Source organism: Ctenopharyngodon idella, chromosome 21 (assembly GCF_019924925.1).
Source record: "Ctenopharyngodon idella isolate HZGC_01 chromosome 21, HZGC01, whole genome shotgun sequence".
NCBI lineage: Eukaryota > Metazoa > Chordata > Actinopteri > Cypriniformes > Xenocyprididae > Ctenopharyngodon > Ctenopharyngodon idella.
Genome location: NC_067240.1, coordinates 1,060,001 through 1,085,646, shown reverse-complemented (window position 1 = coordinate 1,085,646; position 25,646 = coordinate 1,060,001). Strand labels below are relative to the sequence as shown.

The following is a 25,646-nucleotide window of genomic DNA, read 5'->3' as shown; positions in this document are numbered from 1 at the left end:
AATTTCACCAAGACAGATTTTAAAGAGTGTATATCATTTGTAAGAATAACAACTGAGTTGTAAGTAAATTGTTGTGTCGATCAGTATCATGTTTTTTAAGGTGCAATATTATCAGCTGCAGTGATCAGGATGGATGTCTAACATGTTGAGTGCAGTTATATTCTCATTTCTGTTGCCTTTGGCTGCTTTGCATGTAATAATGGTTTTAGATGTTGTCTGTACCGCGGTAACGGCCACACCTTGCTGCCATTAACTCGTTCAATAGTCTATTGACAGCAGGAATCTTCTTCTTCTGTGTGTGTGTGTGTGTTTGTTTTGAATTGTCAGTCATCTGTCAGAGCCTCGTTGTTTTGCTCTCTCGTATTTCATTACGCTCTTATTTGCATGTGAAGTCGGTCGCCTGGTATTTTTCCACCTCCCTGAAGGATCGCCGCTCGTCTCGCAAACCCAGAACTTGGCATCCGCCCAATATTTGGTCACCAATTATTTTTTCTTGATTGGGCTTCTGTCTCCGTCACAATTAAGCTCCACATCAGGGCTAATTGGGATGGAGTTTGTTGGTTTGTTTTTTTAACTTAAAGTAAGTAAACTTTCCGTGAGGAGCGGACACATATCGCCCCCTGTCTGCAGCGGAGTTGACGACAGAAATCTTGAATATGCATTAACATCTTTAGGTTGTTTTCAGAAGTTTGTCGCCGTCTAGATGTCTGAGTGTGTTGTTTTGTGTCTTTGTGTGTGTTTTGCTTGAATTATGACTTGCAGTCAGTCGTATTAAACCGTTGTTTCTTTATAGTCTGACTTATTCATAAAAGTATTCAGGATGCAAAAACTTGAACCAGACTGTCAACAGATCATCCGTCTTCTTTAGAAACCTTTATCAGCCGTCTGGACGGAAACTTCTGTTGCATTGACTGACAGGAAGACATCAGCATACATTTATCTATTTCGAGTGGGATTATGGGTGATTTAATAATCAGATCAGCCTTTTTTAGTTAGTGATCGCTGAGGAAATGAAGCTAACACTGAATGTGCATCTGTAACTCTTCTCTCTATAATCATTGGCCTATTGTTTGGCCAATTACACGAGGGCTTAATGGAAGATAAGTGGCCAGAGATACGGAACAGAGCATGCTAGTTGTGAAGCTCTCGAGATTATTAACAAAAGGCCTGAGTTTCCAGCTGTGCTGCTGATATTCCCATTGTAACACCTGGCCTTCCGTTTTATTCGAGTCCGAGCTGCTGTCGCTCTGGCTGACATCGAGCCAAGTCCTGCGTCTCGCCGAGCTTCCAGAGTTTCCCCGATTCGCCTGCCAAATTCGTCTGTTTTATTGGAGGGAAATAAGTAGGTGTGATCGTTCAAACAAGCCTCAAACCACAGGCTCCGTCTCCTGCTGGAAATCAGCTGCTTTCAGTTGCTTTTACTTGCTTTGTTGGGATTTTGGGATTTTGTGGGTATTTCAACCAACAATTTACTGTTTGGTTAGTGATGTTTGGCCACAGATTATAAGAATTCATATCATATTAAAATTGAATTTGAATAAACACAATAATTCATTCTTGTAATTATTATTATTATTTTAATTTCATTAATTTTTATCCAATCTTAAACCGAAATGAATAAATAAATAATAGAGATGCACCGATATATCGGCTAATAATTGGTATTGGTATCACTTTTATTGGTCGATACCGATTATTGGCCAGTATATCGGTGCATCTCTATTATTATGTATTTATTTCAGTTAAAGATTGGATAAAAATGAATAAAATTAAAATAATAGTTTAAAAACAGCCGATAGTCAGGGCTGATATATCCTGTCAATCAAAAAAGAGCAGGAAAATGCACTGAATTTGTGTAATTTTAATAATTTATATATTTATTTTTATCAAATCTAACTTAAATAAGTAAATAACTATTTTAATAATTATTTTTTCTATTATTATTATTATTATTATTTAATATTATTATTAATATTTATTTTAATTTATATATTTATTTTTTTATCGAAACTTTAACTTAAATAAATAAATAAATAACAATATTTTAATTATTATTATTACATATATAAATTATATTAAAATAATAATATTTATAATATTTTTTCAAATCTTTAACTAAAATAAATTTATTATTATTATTTAATATTATTATTTTAATTTTATTAATTAATATATTTATTTTTATCAAATCTTTAAGTGAAAAAAAAATACATATATTAATATTTATAGATTTATTTTATCAATATATTTTATTGGTTGGTCTTTGGGCAACTACATCACATTGCTCTTTTTTGCTGTATTTTGCAGCACTTATTTGGAAATATGACGTTTTCTCATCTGTAATCACTAACTTGAATACCAGCCAATTTCAAACTGGTAGACCATCCTGATCCGGCTGGATCGAGGACTCCTCGGACCAGTTACTGTGTTCTGAACACCAGCGGATATCTTCTCTAGCTGATATTCGTGTTTCTCTCATACTCTTATTTGCCAGTGTGTCGATTCCCAGTCCTCTAGTTCAGCGTGTAACTGTGAGGTCGTTGCACTTCACCGAGCAACAGCGTCTTCTGTCTCCTAGCAACAAGAATCAGGGAGTGTTTGGAATTTGTCCAGGAGTGACTTAACGTAGAATTCCACTGGAATGAGTCATGTTGTCATAGCAACAGGGACTCGTGTAACAGACGGAACAGCGAATGTTTGGACATCAGCCAGTCGGATGCGTGATATCGAGAATGTGTTTTCAGTGTCGACAAGTTCATGTTTGCAGGCTTTAGGTTGATCGATTTACACCCGAAGGTGTGTATGATATGAAACATGTATCAGAATTTGCTTCAGATCCTGTGTAGACCGCTTTTGTGTGATTAACTCCCGTCAATACATGCTTAGAAATGCTGTCTAGGTAGGCAGCTCACTAGGGTGATATAAATGAGTTTTCTGCAGCTGCTCTGAACGATCTTCAACCCTGAAGGCGGGTCACTTGATGGAAACATTCAAGGTCTGAAGGTCAAAGGTGACGGACAATCATTTCAACACTTTTGTCTTCAGCATCATTTTATTTTATTTTTTAAATGTTTATTTTGTTTTGTTTTATTTTATTACTTAATGTATTTTTATATTTGATCATTCTGTCACCGTGAGATCTGGTTTTGCAGGTTGAAAAGTCCTCTAGATATGAAACACATGACCGTACAGAAGGACAGTTGCTTATTGAACGTCTGAATGTATTTATCAGTGTTCGGTTGGTAATAATAAACCAGGTTTCTTTTTATCATAAAGCCTGTTTGACCTGATGCTGAGATTACTGTATATTGCACCACCTTTTCGAGGAATTGTGTGGGACTGAAGTTTATTTGACAGCAGAGGGGAAGTTGGATTAAAGTGGCGTGTTTTGTAACCATAAGCCCTTCACCTCTTAAAACTTTACTGAGCGATATTTAAAACAACCCCACCCAGACACACACACACACACACACACACACACACACCCTGCTGGAGGAGAAGGTTTACCGCCCCACCCACACACACCCTGTTCCCAGCATGCCTTTCACCCACATGCCACAAAACACTGTCACACAGAACTTTGTACATGTTTTCATTTGTTGGACACATGATGTAACACACGCTTCAGGACAGACTGTGTGTGTGTGTGTAACCTTATAATTTCTGTAATTTCAGGGTGAATATCATATTCCTCACAAAATAAAATTTGTTCAATGTGTGTGTGATCCTGGACCACAAAACCAGTCATAAGTCACATGGGTATATTTGTAGCAATAGCCAACAATACATTGTATGGGTCAAAATTATCGATTTATTTTTCTTTTATGCCAAAAATCATTAGGATATTAAGTAAAGATCATGTTCCATGAAGATATTTTGTAAATTTCCTACCATAAATATATCAAAAATGTATTTTTGTGAGTGGATATGCATTGCTACGGTGATTTTCTCAATATTTTGATTTTTTTGCACTCTCAGATTCCAGATTAGTTCAAATAGTTGTAAATCATACATCTATGGAAAGCTTAATTATTCAGCTTTCATATGATATATAAATCACAATTTCAAAAAATGGATTTGTGGTTGAGGGTCTCACACACACACACACACACACACATAAATAAATATATATATTTATATTTTTATGTTTTTATTTCTCATTTTTCAGCTCGATTCAATTCAGATTTTGTTCTCATCTCATAGTTTTGCTGCTGTTAAATGGATAATATAACTTGATATTATTAATTATCTTTTAAACCCAACGGCGACAGTGAATGAACTACAGTAAGGGAGAAAAAATTTGACTTTCATGTTGTTGCAAATCAATGAAATGCATTTAAAAGCATCGGTCAGTGTTTAATGGTCAGTTGTTATTGAGAGTTTTATCAGCGTTCGGTTCAGGAATGTGACCTTGCTCCTGGTTTCTGTTTGAGTAAAAACATCTGTCCTGTAAACGGATGGAGCTTGTAAATAAAACAAAGAACATTAGAGAGTTTCACTGATTTTCTACTTCAGAATTCCATGTTCATTTCTTTGTAATTAACTGTGAAATTTACTAGCAGTTTCTGAGCGAAAATAGTTTCTACATCAAATTATCATCAGTGTCGAGTTTCGTTGACGGTTTTAAAGTTGGTCTGTTATTATTCTAACGAGCTAGTCTATGGGATGTCCTCATTTACATACTGAGATAAATGTGTGTGAGTGTGAAAAGTTTCATCATGAGAAATGAGCTGATCAAATGACAATTCAGCAGAAACCTCTGAAAGCTTTTCCAGTGACACACACACTAAAGTTTAACTCGTCGGTTCATCTGCACGTGTGAGTCGATCAGTGTTCAGTTTCTCAAGGTTTTGTTTTACTCTTCCTCCTGGTTCTCCTGCAGTGTTTGTCGCTCACTTGAATTATGTCGGATATCTGCTGGATTACTGTGGATTTCGTTTCTGTACAAGAATGATTTTTTGCGTAACGCTCTTAGTTCTCATAGACAGACTGATGGCGTCACCGCCGCCTCTCGTTTCCCACAGTGCACTGGGATCGGCCGTGGCGTGTCTCTGTCTTTGCTGAGACTCTTAAAAAATAAATGCAGTTGTTTTGCATTTTTAATCCAGTTTAATTCTAGAATAATGAATCACAGATGATGTCACGCCTGGTTCACACTAAAAGTTTGGAATAATTTGTTTTTGAAAGAGTCTCTTCTGCTTTATTTGATCATAAAATACAGTAATATTATTACAATTTAAAATAGCTGTTCAGAATCATCATATTAGAATGATTTCTGAAGGATCATGTGACACTGAAGACTGGAGTAATGATGCTGAAAATTCAGCTTTGATCACTGGATATAAATTACACTTTACTATATATTCACATAGAAAACAGATATTTTACATTGTAATAATATTTCACTATTTTTACTGTATTTCTGATCAAATGAAGTGAATATTTATGAAATAAAATCGCACTCAGATGTTGAATATCATCCGCTGTTTCGTGCATGTAGAAATGTCACATACAATGCATACAGTATGTTAAACAGTGATATATTAATATGCCATTTTGAGTTTCCACACGTATTTAGTTTTTCCCAATGATGCCTTTTAGGTGTTTGTGGCAAATGTCAAATTCAAAGTCATTTGCACACTGAAATGATTAACGTGCAGCAAGACTCTCAAATGGCACGAGTAAATGATTAGTCAGAGGAAAATAAATACATGTTGTGTTAAAGAGGAACTATCTTTCTTTAGTGTGTTTAATGTTGCTGTTTGAGCATGAAAAAGTGTTTCTGAACTCCCTGAAACGCCTCCATTGTAGTCTTGAGTTTTCTTCACAATATTCCTCATTTAAATAATTCAGAATAAAGGGGCGGGGCCTGGTTGAGTTAGTTAGTAGTGTGTCATAACTGGCGGTTATGGTAAGGCGCGGGACATTTCCCAAACACCAATCACAACACACCGCTTCAGCCGACCAATCAGAGCACACTGTGTAAACGGAACGTTACTGACAGACTGGGAAGAGAGGAGCTGCAACAATGGAGAATATGAGGACAATAATCAACATTCAATCTAGTAGAGCACAAAAACAACATCAAGACTTTGAACAAGAGCATAATGTGGCCTCTTTAAAACGGAGGCAGGAGACGTGTGAGATGTGTTGTGATTGTAGGAGCAGATCAGACAGATTGAAGTCTTCTGTCTGTGTTTTTCTCCCATCTGGGACTGAAAATCTCCCAGCAGCTCTGAGGTCCAGCTCCGTCTGAGTCCATTAGTCGTGTGTGTGTGTGTGTGTGTGTGTGTGTGTGTGTTATAGTGACACTTAATCCGATGAAATCATCATTTTTATGATTGTGTGTGTTTGTCAACAGTGTTTTGCTGAAGAGAACTGAGAAACTGAAGAGTAACAGCAGAAAAACATCATGTGAGTCTTTCATTAATACGCCTTATACACACATTATACATGACAGATCACTAGAATATGAATATGTATTCAAATATGTACATCAGTTTCATGACTATTGGAATGTACATGAAGTAATAATTTGTTTAGAGTTATATAATGGTATAATGTTTGTTAATCATACACACACACACAGACAGAGGTGCTGCATTACACAACACATTAGATGTAATTATCATAATTTGCAGGTACAAATATAACGTCAGGATGCGTGTGTCCAGTAGTTTAAGTGACAAATCAGACTGATCCCAGCATGCTTTGCTGCAGACATCATCTGTGTATGAGTGTGTGTGTTGTTCTGATCTCTGTGCAAACACACGTGCTACTTTTCTCTTTCTTTCTTTCTTTCTTCTTTCTTTCTTTCTAGTTATTTTTCCTTTATTTTTATTTTATTTTTTCTTTTAAATTTTTACATTTTATTTTTAATCATGGGGGGGGGGGGGTTGTTTTTTATTTTTATTTCTTTTATCTTTCTTTCTAGTTATTTTTCCTTTTTTACTTTTAATGAATTTTTTACATTTTATTTCTAATCATTTGTTATTGTTTTTGTTTTCTTTTTTATTCTCTTAAATGCATTTTTTTTTTTAATTTGTTTATCATTATTTATTTATTTTTTTTGTTTTTTATTTATTTTATTTTTTATTTTTATTTTATCTTTCTAGTTATTTTTTCTTAATTTTACTTTTAATTAATTTTTTACATTTTATTTCTATTCAGTTGTTTTTTTTCTTTTATTTTTATCTTTCTTTTTTATTTTTAGTTGTTTATCATTTATTTATTTGTTTGTTTGTTATTATTAATTTTTTTTCTTTCATTCCTTTTTTATTTTATTTTTATTTTTAATTTATTTTTATTTCTTTTATATATTTTTTTATTGGTTTCTTTCTTTCTTTCTTTCTTTATATTTATTTTTCTTAACTTTGTTTTATATATTTATTATTTGTTTATTTATTTTTATTTTTGTTTGTCTTTTTTTATTTTTGTTTTTAATTATTTTTCTAATTTTCTTTTCTTCCTTTTATACATTTTATTTATTTTTTATTAATTTATTTTTATTTGTCTTTCTTTCTTTCATTTTTCCGTTTGTTTTTCTCTCTCTCTCTCTCTCTCTCTCTCTCTCTCTCTCTATCTCTCTCTCATTCTATCTCTCTCTCATTCCTCTATAATCCCTCATTCCAGCAGCTGTTATGGCCAAATTAACTCTTTAACAGGACCCTAATTTGCATATTAACCCTGGTAATGGTTGTCTTTGTTCTGTGGATGACATCAGCGGCGAGCGTCTGTCAGTAAATCCCGCTCGAAGTGTCCTCGATTCACCTTCATCAACCACACAAATCAAGTCAAAGCACATCTCAGTGTTCAGGGCGTGTCTCTTTCCTCCTTACAGTAAATTTACTGTCGTTTAAGAACTTCTCACTCATCATATCTGATCTTTATTGTGGCGTCGTGTTGGGTTTGGCTCCTTTTTTTTTTTTTTGTTGATTTATTGCATCAACTTGCATTCGAAACCAAAACTAGACTGGTCCGTCTTTCAGAACTGACTCAAGTTGTTACTTGTCGTGGGAAATTCATGTCAGTCCGCCAAAACGCTTGTGAAATAATCGCTTGATTTCCTCAGAAGAATGAACCAGAATCCATGTAATCCCATGAGCGCTAAATGTGTTGCTCAGCCTTTATGATTTCTGTGCCTTTATTTGAGGACAAAGTGGTTTAATCTGACCTGAAGTGACGTGTTTTTGTATGTTCAGTCCTTTGCATTGTTTCCAACAAAGGAATTCAAATAGAAACTAAACCATTAAATCAGAGATAATAAACATTTCATATTCAGGTGATTTCTGCAGGACATCTCTCTGTTTCTGTCAGCTGCTCATATCAATAAATCATTCATGTTTTCATAATTAATCACATGTAGCTCGTCTGGTTCTGCAGGCCTCAGCGCGGCTTTATTCTCGCCATATTTAACTTCTTCATCATCTTTTGTTCTTCTGTATTCCTGAAGTTTTTGTTCACTCCATCACTGGTTATTTCTGTCCTGTTTGTCTCTTGTCCCTGGAAAGAAACGATCGGCAGATCTCACCTCATAAATTAACACGGATGTGATTGGAAAGGACCGATCCGTTCGCACCTGTTTCAGATGGAGACGCTCTCGTCTCATTATCCAGCCTCATCTGTCGCTCACACGGAGTCTGATTGGTCGAGAGAAGCTCAGCGTGATATTGTGACTGTTTGGCTTGAATTCACAGTAGTAGAGCTGTTCGTCAATCATCACTCGTGCTAGAGCTTATAGTGCTCTGATGGAAACCTCTAGTGCCAAAGTATTAACCTTAATAGCCCGAAACACTCGCAACTGCATAGCAACAGCCTGAAAACAGTCAAAACACCCTAGCAACTGCATAGCAACAGCCTGAAAACAGTCAAAACACCCTAGCAACTTCATAGCAACAGCCTGAAAACAGTCAAAACACCCTAGCAACATCCTGAAAACAGTCAAAATACCCTAGCAACTGCATAGCAACAGCCTAAAACACTCAGAACACCCTAGCAACTGCATAGCAACAGCCTCAAATACTGAGAACACCCTAACAACTTAATAGTAACAGCCTAAAACACTCAGAACACCCTAGCAACTGCATAGCAACAGCCTCAAATACTGAGAACACCCTAACAACTTCATAGTAACAGCCTGAAACACTCAGAACACCCTAGAAACTGCATAGCAACAGCCTGAAATACTGAGAACACCCTAACAACTTCATAGTAACAGCCTAAAACACTGAGAACACCCGAGCAACTGCAAAGCAACAGTCAAAAAACACTCAGAACACCCTAGCAACTGCATAGCAACAGTCTAAAATACTGAGAACACCGTAACAACTTCACAGTAACAGCCTAAAACACTCAGAACACCCGAGCAACTGCGTAGCAACAGCCTGAAAACAGTCAAAACACCCTAGCAACTGCATAGCAACAGACTCAAATACTGAGAACACCCTAACAACTTCATAGTAACAGCTTATGAAGCTCAGAACACCCGAGCAACTGCAAAGCAACAGTCAAAAAACACTCAGAACACCCTAGCAACTGCATAGCAACAGTCAAAAAATGCTCAGGACATCTTAACAACTGCATAGTAACAACCTAAAATGCTCAGAACACCCTAACTTCATAGTAACAGCTTATGAAGCTCAGAACACCCTAGCAACTGCATAGCAACAGGCTAAAATGCTCAGAACACCCTAACAACTTAATAGTAACAGCTTATGAAGCTCAGAACACCCTAGCAACTGCATAGCAACAGGCTAAAATACTGAGAACACCGTAACAACTTCACAGTAACAGCCTAAAACACTCAGAACACCCTAGCAACTGCATAGCAACAGCCTGAAAAGTCAAAACACCCTAGCAACTGCATAGCAACAGCCTAAAACACTGAGAACACCCGAGCAACTGCAAAGCAACAGTCAAAAAACACTCAGAACACCCTAGCAACTGCATAGCAACAGTCTAAAACACTCAGAACACCCTAGCAACTGCATAGCAACAGGCTAAAATACTGAGAACACCGTAACAACTTCACAGTAACCGCCTAAAACACTCAGAACACCCTAGCAACTGCATAGCAACAGCCTGAAATACTGAGAACACCCTAACAACTTCATAGTAACAGCCTAAAACACTGAGAACACCTGAGCAACTGCAAAGCAACAGTCAAAAAACACTCAGAACACCCTAGCAACTGCATAGCAACAGTCAAAAAATGCTCAGGACATCTTAGCAACTGCATAGCAACAACTTAAAACAGAATACCATAGTAAGGGAAATTGAAATGTTCCCAGGGTTCCTTACGAGGGCAAAACAAAGTTGTGATGTGTGTGTGTGTGTGTGTGTGTCTCTCTCGACCTTCTGCCCGCTCCCTGTGGGCGTCTCTTGGCTTTCTGAGAGGTTTATTTGCTGAGGACTGACCTCTCGTCTCGTGTCCTCTGTTTCCTCGCGTTTCCTTCAGACGACTTTCTCTGGAGTCATCCAGGAGAAAACAAACACAGATTCATCACATTCATCACATATGGGATTGAGATGGATTATGCAATATTGACATTATAACATGACCTCACTGTTTTTTGAATATATTCATAAGACACTTCAGTTCACCTCGTGCCTTAAAGCACCAGTTGTTTGTGGTTTACTGAACGCCTGCTTTTCCCAGGTGTCTGAATTCTCGTTTTCCATGTGATCGTTGTGTCCGTCTTTTTCATGTCAGTTTTTCTTTTTCTAAGCATTTTTTGTATCTGTAGTTTGTCAGATAAATAGTTTAGAGTTCTTCACTCCAACACTTAAAATATTTAAAAAATATTTTCCTCATTTTTGATGTTTAGTCAAACTTGTAGGGTCATTAAACACAAATATCCCCTCTGGACGTCACTTTTGGCCACTACTGTAGATGTCTTTATGATTTTCTGCATAATCTCAGTCTTTTATCTTCATATTTTCCCTTTTTTCTGATGTTTTCAGTGTTTTATAGAGTATCACAGTCCTTTTAAGCTAAAAACAAGCTATTATATCCATGTTTTACTCTGTAAATTGCACTGATTATTAGTATAAATAGTTAAGATAAATAGAATCAATGATAATGTGAAATAATACATCTTACTGATTACTGATCAATATTTCTGGTTACTCTACATTACTGATCAATACTAATTGATCATCTGGTATGTTTTTAGAGTTTCAGAAGAGATTCTGAAGCACTTCTGTGAGATTTTTCCTCTCGTATACTCTGAATGCGATCCGTTCTTGTGCTTTGAGACCTGATGGTCACTTCATAGAGCACACTTTATAGTGCTTTCCTCCACTGATGTGTGCAAACACATCGCCCTCTAGTGGAGAAACCACAGACTGCAGACAGAGCTTGTCAGTGCATCTTTTGAGGAATGATTCTGCAAAAATTATATATTGTTTTAAATTGTAGGATGGATATTCAGTGTATTTATAACCTTTAAGTGAGAATTCGGGTGAAATGTGCTTAATTGTCATGCAAATAATGCCACAATATAATGTTTTCTTTGTTGGTTTTTGGGATGCTTCATGCTCCAGATGTGCGTTTATTTTATTCTCCATCGTCTTTGTGTTGTAGTTTTATCTCCAGAGCTGCTGAAGTGCATCGTGGGCAACACCTCCGGCTTGTAAAGACTGTGTTTACGGGAGCAGGATTGCTGGGAAAAGACATCTGGAGAAACTGAACCAACTGAGTGACAAACTGACCAACGGCATGCCAGGAATGAGTGCGCAGGAAACCAGCACGGTAAAAACAAACCTCTGAACAACACCGATATAAACACACATCAGCAGATCCGGGACATTCGGCGTGTTTCTTTGTACCTCTTCATTTAAGAATGTTTATTAACAAAATTAACTGGAAGGTCAGGAATCTTACGTTTTTAAAAAAAAATGTCACCATAATTAAGCAAACTATGATATATTGGAACTTCAATTTCAGGTTTCAAAAATATATTTTACACTCCAAATCCATATAAAGAAATAGGTAACTTGTGGCTCTTACAATGACCATAAATAGTAATATATTGTGAGTGTGAGTGTGTGTGTGTGTGTGTCTTTTGATATGTATTCCTCTAAACTGCTCCAGATGTTGCTGATGTTGAGCGTGGATCTCATGGAGCATCTGTCCACTCACCTGGCAGCTTCTCACGCTCTTCTCCTCCGTCACGTCTCGTTTTTTTCTCATTCTCCATGTGTTGTCATTCAGGGACACATTCTGTTGTTTCGCTCTTTTCTCCAGAGATTTTGACGTCGCCTTTTGATGTCGGAGGAACATTAGTGTGGTTTTATTGCTGATGAATTAGATTTGTAAAACCTTTGTGTTACTAATACCGATAATAAATAAAGAGGCTCTTTTACTGAAATATAGAAAGAAGGCAAACTGACAAACTCAGATATTCTTAAAATTACTCAAGAAGCAAAATTACTTCAGATGTTAAATCAAAAATTGATCAAAATGAAATGTTTAAGCTTAAAACGAGCAGATATCTGCAAATGGGGTCAGAAAAATGCTTATTGTTTTATGCATACGGCAGTGTTATAAAATCACTTATGCATTATGAATACATTACTAGAGTGTGTGTGTCAATCATCACTATTGCTGTAACATTTAGTTAGTGTCTTTACTTAAAGCCTTTATATATAATGCATTATTTTTAATGCATAGTATGACGTCATGAATAACTGTAACCACATTATAATTCCTATCTAGTCATCGTTACACGTTTTGAAAGTATAATGCATTAAAACACATGACAATTTCAGATGTAACAAGGAATCTGCAAATGTTATAATTGCAATTATTTATAATACATTATGATGTACATTATGAATATCTTTGTAATGTATTATACATAAAGGCTTTAAGTGTTACCAGAACCTCTATAGAGACCACATGACAACGTAAAGTAGACACTAAATCTGCCAGCGAACACATTCTGGCGATTGTCCACGTTTTTCTCTGACATTTGCTGCTCATGTTTTGGTATTAATGTAGAAATGTAGTTTTATCTTGTGAATTGAAGCGCACAGACTCACTCTGAGTGATTTGAGCTCAGGATCGCAGGAAACTGGGTCAGAGCGCATCCTGAATCCAGAGCCATATGTTACTGTACCAGAGCCTGAGGGAAACACACACACACACACACACACACACACACACACACACACACACACACACACACTCACACACAGAGACACTCTCACACACACACACTCACACAGAGAGACACTCTCTCACACACACACACACACTCACAGAGAGACACTCTCACACACACATACACACACACACACACATACACACACAGACGCACACATACTCACATACACTCACACACAGACACACACTCACTCTCTCACACACACTCACACAGAGAGACACACACACACACATACACTCACACACAGACACACACTCTCTCACACACACACACAGACACTCTCACACACATACAAACACAGACAGGCACACATGCACACACTCACACTCACACACTGACACTCACATACACGCATGCACACACATACACACACACACTCTCAAAACACATACACTCACACACAGACACGCACAGTCACACACACTCACTCACGCACAAACACTTGCACGCACGCACTCACACACACATACATACACACACTCTCTCTCTCTCTCTCTCTCTCTCTCTCTCTCTCTCACACACACACACACACACACACACACACACACACACACACACAGACAGGCACGCATGCACACACACTGACACTCACATACACACACACTCTCTCACACACATACACTCACACACACTCACTCGCGCACACACACTCACTCACGCACAAACACTTGCACGCACGCACTCACACACACATACATACACATACATACACACACTCTCTCTCTCTCTCTCTCTCTCTCTCTCTCTCTCTCTCTCTCTCACACTCACTCACACACACACACACACACACACACACACACACACACACACACACACACACACACTCTCTCACACACATACACTCACACACACTCACTCGCGCACACACACTCGCACGCACACACACACACACACACACTCGTTCACACATACACACACACGCTCACACTCGCACACACATACACACACTCACTCACACACACATACATACACACACACACATTCGCACACACATTCGCTCACACATACACACACTGTATGCGAGTGCACACACACACACATATTCTTACCCTCACACACACTCTCTCACACACACACTCACCTGAACACACACTCTCACACACACACATAATTAACAGACATAAAAAACATAATTGTCCTAAAATAGGCTTAATTTTTGTTATGCATAATTATTCTGTTTTTCTTTTGGTTTGGGTGTAAAATATGACCTGTTTCTGACGGGGTTCCTGAGATTCACCCTCAGTGTGTGTGTGTGTGTGTGTGTGTGTGTGTGTGTGTGTGTGTGTGTGTGTGTGTGTGAATGAGGCAGATGCGAGTGATGCGTCTGAACTGAAGGAATGACGAACAGTCGGTAAATCTCCTCTCACTCTCACGCCCCTGCGACCTGACCTCATCTGCATACTAATCCCCGCCCCCACCCAGGGTGTTGTGGCGACCTGCCGTTGCCACAGCAACAGGCTCGGCGACTGTGGCGTGGGACGGTCGCCCGAATTCAACGCCGCAGGAAAAGCTTCAGGGATTTTGGGGAGTTTATTTCAGCAAACGTGTCGCATCTTCTTCATAACGTTAATCATCTCTGTCATACTCATAAATGCCAGACTGTCACAGGCTTATATGATGTCATTTATTTTAATTTACTGCTCCGAAACACAGACGCAGCCTCGTCCCGAGGGACGTTCAGCGGAGTGAAATCGTATTTGGTGGAAATTAATCACATTAAATTGTAGATTAAGCGATAATCCTCTCAGAGCTCTTAAATACTGTAAGTGATTGGCGTCGTTGCTGACCCGGGGAGCCGCTCGCCTCAGTACCCAGAGATCAGTGCAGCGTCCCTGGGGAAGAGCGCTGGGCGAGCCCCTGGATTAGGCCTTAAAATCGCCCACCGGACCGTCATTTACATAATTCCGCTTTAATTATGTGAAATATTGTGTGATGGTAATTCCAGTATTTTGCGTGTGTGTGACACATGTTTGTCTGAGATTGTGTGTCGTGTTTACAGACGGCCGGCTGTTTGGGATTTTATTATTTTAACCCTGTAAAGCCTGAAATTATAGTCAGTTTGGAAATGGAAAAGTGTTTTTTGTTGAGCATCATATTTTTGATGCTCATATAGTGAGAATAAACAGAGCAAACTGAGCAAAAATATGCATTTTTGTGCAGATGCTGATATTTATATGATCAAAAAGTAAGATGAAATTCTGATGTTTGTGATGTAAATCTGTGAGATCTTCAGTCTGAAGCGTCAGTCAGACGACAGAAGGACTGGAGGAGATCGTGTGCGACAGGTTTGATCATGTTGGTCATTTAGAGGTGTTGCAGATTGTAACTGATACAGCAGGGTTTATAGGGTTAAGAAGGGGATTGTGAGTGAGAATCAGAGCTTATATAATTCGATTTATCTCCTCTCGTTGTTCCTGATCCCTCGGAGCTCACAGTAACATGTCAGAACGCAATTGCATTTGTCCGGAGCAGTGACACATGAACTCACTGTCCACGTGAGCGTGTCTGATCCAGAACAACACTGAAACTTTCCAGAATTACACACAATCACACACACACACACACACAATTATCTATACACACACACACAAACATACACACTTATCTACACACACACGCTCATACATTTGCACATACATACAGTACATATACACGCACTCACACAAGCACATACACACACACACACACACCTAACCCTAACCCACAAACACTAACACACACGCATACATACACTCACTCACACTCTCACAGACAAACACACACACTCTCTAACACACACTCACTCACTCACTCAAACACACTCTCACACACAAACACACACACTCATACACACTCAAACACACTCTCATACACATTCATTCTCTCTCTCACACACATACACACAAACACACTCACACACACTTACACTCACTTAAACACACACACACACATATATACACATACACACACTTATACAAACACACACGCTCACTTAAACACACTAACACACACACACACACACACATATACACACACACACTTATACACGCACACACACACTCTCACACACACACACACATATATACACAAACACACTTATACAAACAAACACTCACAAACACCTACACACTTATATACACACAAACACACACTTATACAAACACACACACACTAACACTCACTTAAACACACTCACACTAACACACACACACACACACATATATACACATACACACACTTATACAAACAAACACTCACACACACATACACACACTTACATACAAACACACACTTATACAAACACACACACATACACACACTTATAAACATTGCACACACACTTATATACACACAAACACATACACACACTTATACACTAACACACACATATATACACATACACACACTTATACAAACACATACACACACTTATATACACACAAACACATACACACACACTTATACACTAACACACACACACACACACACACACACACACACATACACATACATACATACACAGACACACACTTATACACACAAACACTAACACACACGCACACACACACATACATACACTCACTCACACTCTCACACACAAACACACACTCTCACACACTCATACCCACACACACTCACCCAAACACACACTCGCACACACACACACATACAAACACACACTCTATCACACTCACGCAAACACACACACTCTCACTTACACTCACTTAAACACACACTTTCACACACGCACTCACCAGCACACACTTGCACAAACACACACTCACTTAAACACACGCTCACACACACACGCTCACACACACACACATGTTGGCCTGCTTCAGAAGACCATATATAGTGTTGATTCAGTTCAGTTCAATATTGTCAGTCCATGATAATATGACTGAATATTAATTGTCTTTTAACATCCCATAATACCATGTTTTTCTGAATTATCACATATCCAAAAAACCCCAAATCTCTTCTGGTGTGTCCTGTATCAGAGTTAGTCAGAGCGAGACACCTGACCTCATGAGTGATGATGGTAGTCGACTGCGACAGCCAATGACAGGCCGGTGTGATGCGTGCAGGTGATGCTAATGTCATGTGATTATCTGGGACGCAGCGTGTCGGAGGTGACGGCGCTGTTGATTTGTCATGTGGTGTGATAAGTGGACGCCGTTGCCCATCAGTGTTTGTGTATTTCTGGTGTATTTTTGTGTCATGGCATTGTAATAGTACATGTGCAGAAAATATGCAGATCTCTTCATCTGCGACTGTGACACAATCCACATGCTGTCTGCACTAAATCATGAGCAGGATTACAGTTAGCGTGTCCCAATCGACTGTTACACTGTTTTTGTTGGTTAGAAAACCATGGTATTATTGTGATGCAGAAAAATCCACAAAAACTGTCCAGAACAGTGATGCAATGCTTGGCTCATAGATGTTTTTATAATTTAAATAAAATTTTGAAAATATCACCAATTACATAAAATTACATTTTATTTTCTGTGCCTAAAGGAAATTAATACATGATATTAAAAAAAAATTAAAAATGTAATTTTATGTAATTGTTGAAAAAACACAGCAAAAAATAATATAATATATAAATTATAAATGTATAAATGCACAATATTTTGAGAATAGCCATAAATTAAATATGTTAAAGGTGCATGGATATTATACTGTTTTTTAGTGGTTTGAAAATCATAGTATTATTGTGTTAAAAAATCTTCTAAAATAATAATGCAATGTTTGGCTGACAGATAAAAATATATATTTAAATTATTTATAATTCTATAATAATTTTTTATATTTATAAATATTTATTGAATTATTTAAATAATTATTTTTTCTTTATTATAAATATTTTAAAATAATTATATATTTATAGTAGTTATAATTCTATATTTATATATATATATATATATTTATTTTTTATTTTTTTACATTATGCAAAATTATAAATTGTAAAAATATAAATATTTTGTATAAAATATAATGTATAAAAATATAAAATTTAATGTAAAAATATATAAAAAAATATTATATATATTGAAAAAAAATATGTAAAATTATTTAAATTATTTGTTTTTATATAGATAGGTAGATAGATAGATAGATAGATAGATAGATAGATATAGATATATAGATATATAGATATAGATATTAAAAAAAGAGATAATTTTCCAAATGTTTTTTGCTGTGTGTGGGCTTTTTTTATGGAAACTCCTCACTTTTAATTACTTTGCATTAAATATAATAATAATTGCTCACTATTTCTTGTGGATTTTCAAACTAAGCATTCATGGGTGATTTTTTTTGGTGTAAAATTGCCCACGACCCCTTGCACAACAGAAGACGTTTAGGAAGTTTAGGTCGAACCTGTCGATTTATGAATCTGAAATGTGAAATGATCATATTTACATGCGAACACAAACACTAAATGAGGCTGTGGTGTCAAGGTAGCTGAATCTCCAAACACTGGATTAATGTCTCTATTTACATACTCAGAATTATGGAAAGATTTAATTAATGATTTATTTGATGGATGCATTTTTCCTTCTGGGTGAAACTGTGCTTTCATGTTCTGTTCTGTCGTAATATGGACACAATTGCTATTAGAAGGGCGTCTCGTGTACTTTCCCTCAGGAATATAACAGTTGCACAACCCGTGTGGGAATGTTTCTTCAGAACAGTGTGTGTGTTCAAACAGAGTGATGTGTTTCTTAGGGAACAGAGAGGAAAGACTCAAAACACAACACAAACGGTCCAAAACGGCCGTCCAAAGGAAGGAGCGTCACCCTGGAGGACGAGGACTGGAACTGGACGGCCAATAAGAAGGCGGCGCTGAACGCCGGATCCAATCTGACGCGATCGGGAAGCGTTAAAGACCTCATTTACAGGTTCGATGGACCCAGCGGGTCGCTGCCTCGGCTTGGGTCGCTGAAGGTCAAAAGTCAAGAAGTGAGCGGTCAGGATACTGGGAAAATGAGACATGAAAGCAAAGAAAGAGGGAAGAACCAGAACCCAGTCTCATCCGGAGAGATATCAGATCCCAAATCACAAGAAACCTCAGAGCAGAAACGTCCCGAAGAAGAGAAGAAGACAGAAGACAAGACCAGTCACGCCAAAGATGGCAAGAAAAACCGCAGTACAGATAGTCCGGACGCTTCTGTTCCCGGGCCGGTAAGTCCGGTATCGGACAGCCGCGCTGCTTCACTGCGAACCTCCGCACGCCTGACACGCACCAATCTGTCAATCACCCGTTTGATTTCCAGCTGCACGTTTAATCAATCAACCTCAATACTAACCAATCAAACACACTGTCTTGATGTTTGAGAGTGTTTGTCTGCGCATGAGCAGTGTTACTCTACTGGAGTTCAGATACCGTTATAATTTGTACTAATATTCGTTTTTATTTTTATATTTCCATTTTTATTTATTTTATTTTATATTTATATAAATTTAGTTAAAGTTTTAGTAATTTTTTTTCTATTTGTCATTTTTATTTTAGCTTTATTTTAGTTATTTTAATAGTAATTTTAATTCATTATGGTCAACATTTATTTCAAGTACTGAACATGTTTTTATGGTTTCAGTTTTAGTTAGTGTTATTTTAGTGTAATTGAGATACTATTATTTTTTCACTAATATTTTAAAAATAGTTTTTATTTTTTTTATTTCCCATTTTCAGCTTAAATTTGAAGTTTTAGTAATTTTGTTGTGTTTTTGTTATTTTATTATTTATTTATATGTCTCTAGTTTTTATTAATTTTTATTTTAGTTTATTTTAGTACTTAAACTAAACGAAAATTATAAATGTTGCCGTAGCAGCTAGCTGAAGTTTATTTTATTTTTATTTTTTGTTATTATTTGTTATTTTATTATTTTATTTTATTTATTTTATATATTTTTTATTTTATTTTGTTATTTTTACTGTAATTGAGATACTATTATATAATTTTCACTTATATTTTTATATTGATTTTTATTTTATTTTTTATATTTATATTTCAATTTTAAACAGTTTTAGTAATTTTGTGTATTATTATTATTATTATTATAGTTTTTATTCATTTTTATTTCAGTTTTAGTTATTTTAGTACTTCGATTTAAACAAAAGTGGGAAATGTTGCTTTTAAGATTTAAGGTTAATAGTTTGTTTTCTGCGCATGAGCGCTTTAGATGTGCATGTGTGTGTTTGTTGTGTCTTTGAGTGTTTGTAACTACACAACACACATCCGATCTGTTGTAATCTGTGTGTACTTGTTTTGATTCGTGCTGATTTTGTAAGTTCAGTTCCTCAAACACCAACACTACCGTCTCACGCCGCTCTCTTTTCTTACCCAGCATTCCCACTATAATGGCGAGAAGCAGCACCGCAGTTCTCAGTCTGATGACGAACCCTCGACCCCTAAAGTCCGTCCCAACCCAAAGTACCAGCTCTTCCTGGGCTCCAACGGCTCCGTCACCTCCAATGGTTCGGTGGGGGACGGCAGCAGCCCGGTCGGCGGCGGGACCAACGGGAATCTCACGAGGATCAGTTCTGCCATGCGTGGATCCATGGAGTCGCTGTCGTCACGGGACTGGGACAGCATGTCCGACAGGGTGAGTGTCCGTGTGTCCTTTTTAAAAAATTAAAAAATATATAAAATTAACAATTAAAAATAAAAATATATTATCCTGCCAGCATAATTTGAATATAACATGTTGATCATAAAACGAGCCATTTTGTTTAATTTTGAAGAAGTATTTTTCTTCTATTATAGGAAATTATTCATTTTAATATTACTGTTATATGTGTATGTGTCCATTTAAAAAGTGTCATGATGATGGTGACATGCTCTGTACAGTAATGTCATTTACAGTAAAGTCTCTGTGTTCTTCAGACGGGCGGCTTTGAAAGTCCTCCCCGAGTTTTCAACAGTCCATATGCGACGCTGTCGTTGGACTACAATCCCATCAACAGAATGTCTGATTTTAAGGTAAATATCCTGCAGAAGATGTTTATGTGTGAGTGTGTGTCCCTCTAGTGGACAGAACATGTACTTGTACAGTGTGTAAATGGACACTCAATACACTCACATACAGTGCTTAATTGCCTTCAACAATTGTCTTTTTTTATAATTATTATAGCTTTTATGACTTCATATTAATCAATAAAACTTCATATGTCACACTGCAGGATTATTGATTATTATTCTCAATGTATTTGAATCTGTATGTCAGACACAGGAAGTGCTGTCACCTACCATCTCTGAGACGAACCTCTTCGGTCTGAACAGAAGCGCGAGTCCCGTCAACAGTCCGGCTCTGAACCATCGCTCGCGGATCGGCTATGACAGTCTGACCCGCAGACGAGACGTGAGCGTGAGTTTAGAAACTTCCTTCACTGTGAAATGAGTGCTATATATTATGAATATATATTTCATGACATTTTTGAAAAACACAGCCTAAAATAATATAATGTGTTTGTGTGTGTTTATATATATGTTTTTATATATATTTTCAAAAATTATTGAAAAAAAAAATAGTATTAATTATATACTAAAACATTATTATATAAGTTATATATTAAAATTCTATATTAATACATATATATATATATATATATGTGTGTGTGTGTGTGTGTACTTATATATTTATATACTATTATTTAAATAAAATATAAAATAGTTAAATATTTACATTAATTATAATTTTATATTCATTTATTAAATTAGTAATATATTTATTTATATGTATAATATAATAACTTAAATTATTTAAATATATATATATATATATATATATATACAATATGTATATTGATTATATATCTGTATATGCATGTAACTAAATAACCGACTAATTAAAATAAAAAATTATAATAATAATTCTGTTTATATATATATATATATATATATATATATATATATATATATAATTATTTTTTATATTAAATTTTCTATATATTTAATATATTATTTAAATATGTATTATTATTTGTTTATAAATAATTAAATTTAAAATTATATATATATATAATTATTCATTTATTAAAAATATTTCATTAATTTATTTATATATATATATATATATATATATATAAAATAATAAAACCATAAATGGGTGTTTTACAGACACTTTATGTCCCAACTAGAAATAAAAAGTAAAATTAATAAGTATCTGAACTCCTGTTTTTCTCCTAAAGGCCACACCAAGTCAGCTCATGCATCGAAACAACCAGCCGAACAAGCGGGATTTCGTCCAGGAGTTGACCAAACAGCTGGACGACTGTCGCAGGGTCAGTATAAAGTCTCCATAGTCTTCGTCTGCTGTTTTCCAGAGGTTTTTGTCCACTGGAAATTGTTCAGAATAGCTGAAATGTTTTGCTCAGTGTTTTGTTGAGGTCAATGCAAAAATGCTGATTACCCTTAATATGTCTTGATTCATGTGCTACAGAGGAACCAGTTCCTGGAAGCGGAGAGCATCGAGTTGGAAAAGGAGAGGAATCAGATCCGCTTCGAGATGCGCGGTCTGCTGGTGAACAATGAAGATCTGCTGCGGACGAACACACAGATGCAGGGCGAGATGAACCGGCTCAGAGAGAGGATCGTCGAGTTAGAGAGCAACAACAACGTGATGCTGGAGCGCTTCAAACAGATGGAGGTACAGACACACATAGACAGAGCGCAACACTCGGTTCTGGAAGAAAACCTTGATTTTTAGTGATAACTTATAAACTGTTAGTCAGCCCTACTGTGAGCTACGAGGTTGTTAATTGATGGTGTTTGCTTCTGTTGAAGCTGTAAGCAAGCATTATTTCAGCTTAGCTTTAGAATAATCATGTTGAAGTGGAATTCATGATGAAAAACTACATTACCCATGATGCTGTACAGAAAATACACCAATCAGAGAGTCGAAACAAGCAAAACATGCCAAATGCTCCGCGCACTCCATGAACAGTGCAAGTGACGTATAATAATATAGAATATATATGCATATTTTGCAATAAACTATATATATTTTTATTTATATAATAAACATTTTTAAATGAGTAGCTTTATATTTCTCTCTACATTCTTAATTAGAATATGCTGTTCGCAATGCTTCACGGGATTGTAGTTCTTTCGCTCTATTGAGTTCACAGTCTTGTATTTTCAAATACTTTTTTTGCTTCAAATCAAAGTTTGTTATGTTGTGATTCTGCTCGTAGCTGTTTGGTTTGGTTCAAGACTTTTTTTAAAATCCCTATGGGAGAAATGAACGGGAAAAATACTTCCAGAACCAGTGCCGCTGAAAAAGTGGGCGGGCGCTAATGCACTCTATAGAGCCGTGATCAGGTGATGGAGATGATTGACGTGTGTGTGTGTGTGTGTGTGTGTGTGTGTGTAGAAAGAGCTGAAGGAGGCGCGTGAGGTGATGGTGGAAGCAAACACTCAAGAATACGCCTTCAACTTCCTGCAGCAGACGCTCAAGAACAAAATACAAGACACAGAGGTGCGTACGAGTGTCGCCATCACAGATAAACATGCTTCAAAGACACAAACTTTTATTTTTTATCATTTCTTCTTTTAATAAACTTACCAACCCCAAACTTTTAATGCTGGAGTGTATCATTGTATATTCATGGCAGGGTTATTATTGTCAACTAAAACTAAAAACATTAACACAATTAATATTAATTAACATAAATATTGACTGAAACAAAATACATTTTTTCTGAACAAGTCAACATCTCTGATTTTCTTAAAAATGGGAATTTGTTTTATTATTATTTTATTTAATTATTATTTCGATATTATTTTTTTTCTTTAAATAATCTTACGACCCCAAACTTTTAAATGCTAGTGTGCATAATAATATTATAATAAATTATTGTTAATTAAAACTAAAATTAAAATTTAAAAAAATTAATTACTTGAAAAATAATAATTATTAACTGAAGTAATATATATATATATATATTATAAACGTTAGCGTGTTTTATTTCAGCTAGTTTCAGTCGAGACAACATTTTCATTTTCTCAAAAATGGCAATTTGTTTTATTATTATTATTATTATTATATAAATTTATATAATTTATAAAAACTATATAGACATTTAAAAAAAAAATTACTAAAAATATAAATAAATAAAATAATAAATGATTAATTATTTATTTATTTAAATATAAAATTAACAATTAAAAATAAAAATATATTAAATATCTTCTTCTTTTTTCCTTTTTCTAGTTTCAGCCAGGGCAACATTTCTCATTTTCTTAAAAATGGCAATTATTATTATATCATATTATTTATTATTTATTAATATTTATTTATTATTTTCATTATTATCAGTCATTATTTCTTCTCTGTTGTTTCATTCCTGTTGTCATGCCAATAAACTCCACAAAATGCTTTTCAAAAATCCCTCAGAAAATCAGCAGTAACATAATTTAATAAGCAAATGTAAAGTTAGGGAAAATACTAAATATCATCAAGCAAAATCAAGAAAATGGTTATTGAAAGATCATCTTTGCATCTATGCTTTCTGTATTTTGTGTGATGTAAAATCATTCAAAATACATGTTTATGACGTTTGTTGTTTATTTTGGGTGTTTTCTGACCTGTGTTTTTCTTTAGGAAGCTCTGGAGAAACAAACTCAACACGCTCAGATTGTGTCTGAAAAACTGTGGCTCACTGAACGGAGTCTGGAGGAGCTGGAGCTGGAGAAGGAGAACAAAGCCAAGAAAGCTCTAGAACTCAGCAATAGTGTGTTCAGACTGGAGACGGAGGTACACACACACACACACACACACACACAGGATTTGATCATGAATAATTGGCTTCGATATTACTTCAATAATATAAAAGCAAAGTTGTTTCAGACTTGGAGAAAAAAGTTTTGTCTCTAGAATAGAGAGTATGAAGATGACTGAAGAAAGTGTGTGTGTGTGTCAGTTGTCAGACGCTCTCCAGGAAGCGAATCAGGCGCGATCGGAGCTGAGTTTGCAGCAGAAGCTGCGGGCCGACGCTCAGCTGAGGGTGGAGGAGCTGGAGGAGAGCGTGCTGGAGAAAGACCAGGAGCTGCTGCGCCTCACACAGATCGTCAGCAGACTGCAGGGAGAGGTCAGACACGCCTCACATTAACACCGTTATTCAGCAAGAACACATTCAACTGATCACTAAAGACATTTATAATGTTACAAAAGATTCTATTTCAAATAAATGCTGTTCTTTTGAACTTTCTGTTCATTAAAATTCTCTCTGCGCTCGACTCCATCATGACTCTGAGTGTGTGTGTGTGTGTGTGTGTGTTTGCAGGTGACAGATAAGCTGAGCGATAAGGAGCAGACTCTGGAGGAGGAGATCCAGCTGCGTGAGCGTGTGCAGCTGCAGTGCAAACAGGCCGAGAGGACGGTGGAGGATCTGCGCATGGAGCTGCAGACGCTCAGCCAGTCCAGAGACGAGCTCTCCAAACAGCTCAAACTAGCACAGGTACACACACCGCATCATCTGTGTCACGTGCT

General features: G+C 36.2%; 1 protein-coding gene across 3 annotated transcripts in view; it reads left to right on the top strand.

Annotated features, from left to right (window-relative positions):
- LOC127503614 (cingulin-like protein 1) overlaps positions 1-25,646 on the top strand; it is a 36,616-nt gene that overhangs the window by 5,693 nt on the left and 5,277 nt on the right. The window contains exons 2-13 of one of the 3 annotated variants that reach the window (XM_051877635.1): positions 6,362-6,414; positions 11,585-11,752; positions 18,882-19,337; positions 20,502-20,759; positions 21,041-21,136; positions 21,381-21,515; positions 22,345-22,437; positions 22,596-22,802; positions 23,529-23,633; positions 24,759-24,911; positions 25,078-25,245; positions 25,441-25,614. In XM_051877635.1, coding sequence (XP_051733595.1) covers positions 11,720-11,752; positions 18,882-19,337; positions 20,502-20,759; positions 21,041-21,136; positions 21,381-21,515; positions 22,345-22,437; positions 22,596-22,802; positions 23,529-23,633; positions 24,759-24,911; positions 25,078-25,245; positions 25,441-25,614 — 1,878 coding nt within the window. In that variant the 5' untranslated portion in view covers positions 6,362-6,414; positions 11,585-11,719. Of the gene's footprint in view, positions 1-6,361; positions 6,415-11,584; positions 11,753-18,881; positions 19,338-20,501; positions 20,760-21,040; positions 21,137-21,380; positions 21,522-22,344; positions 22,438-22,595; positions 22,803-23,528; positions 23,634-24,758; positions 24,912-25,077; positions 25,246-25,440; positions 25,615-25,646 lie in introns of all 3 variants that reach the window. The other 2 variants (XM_051877634.1, XM_051877636.1) reach the window with 2 other exon arrangements.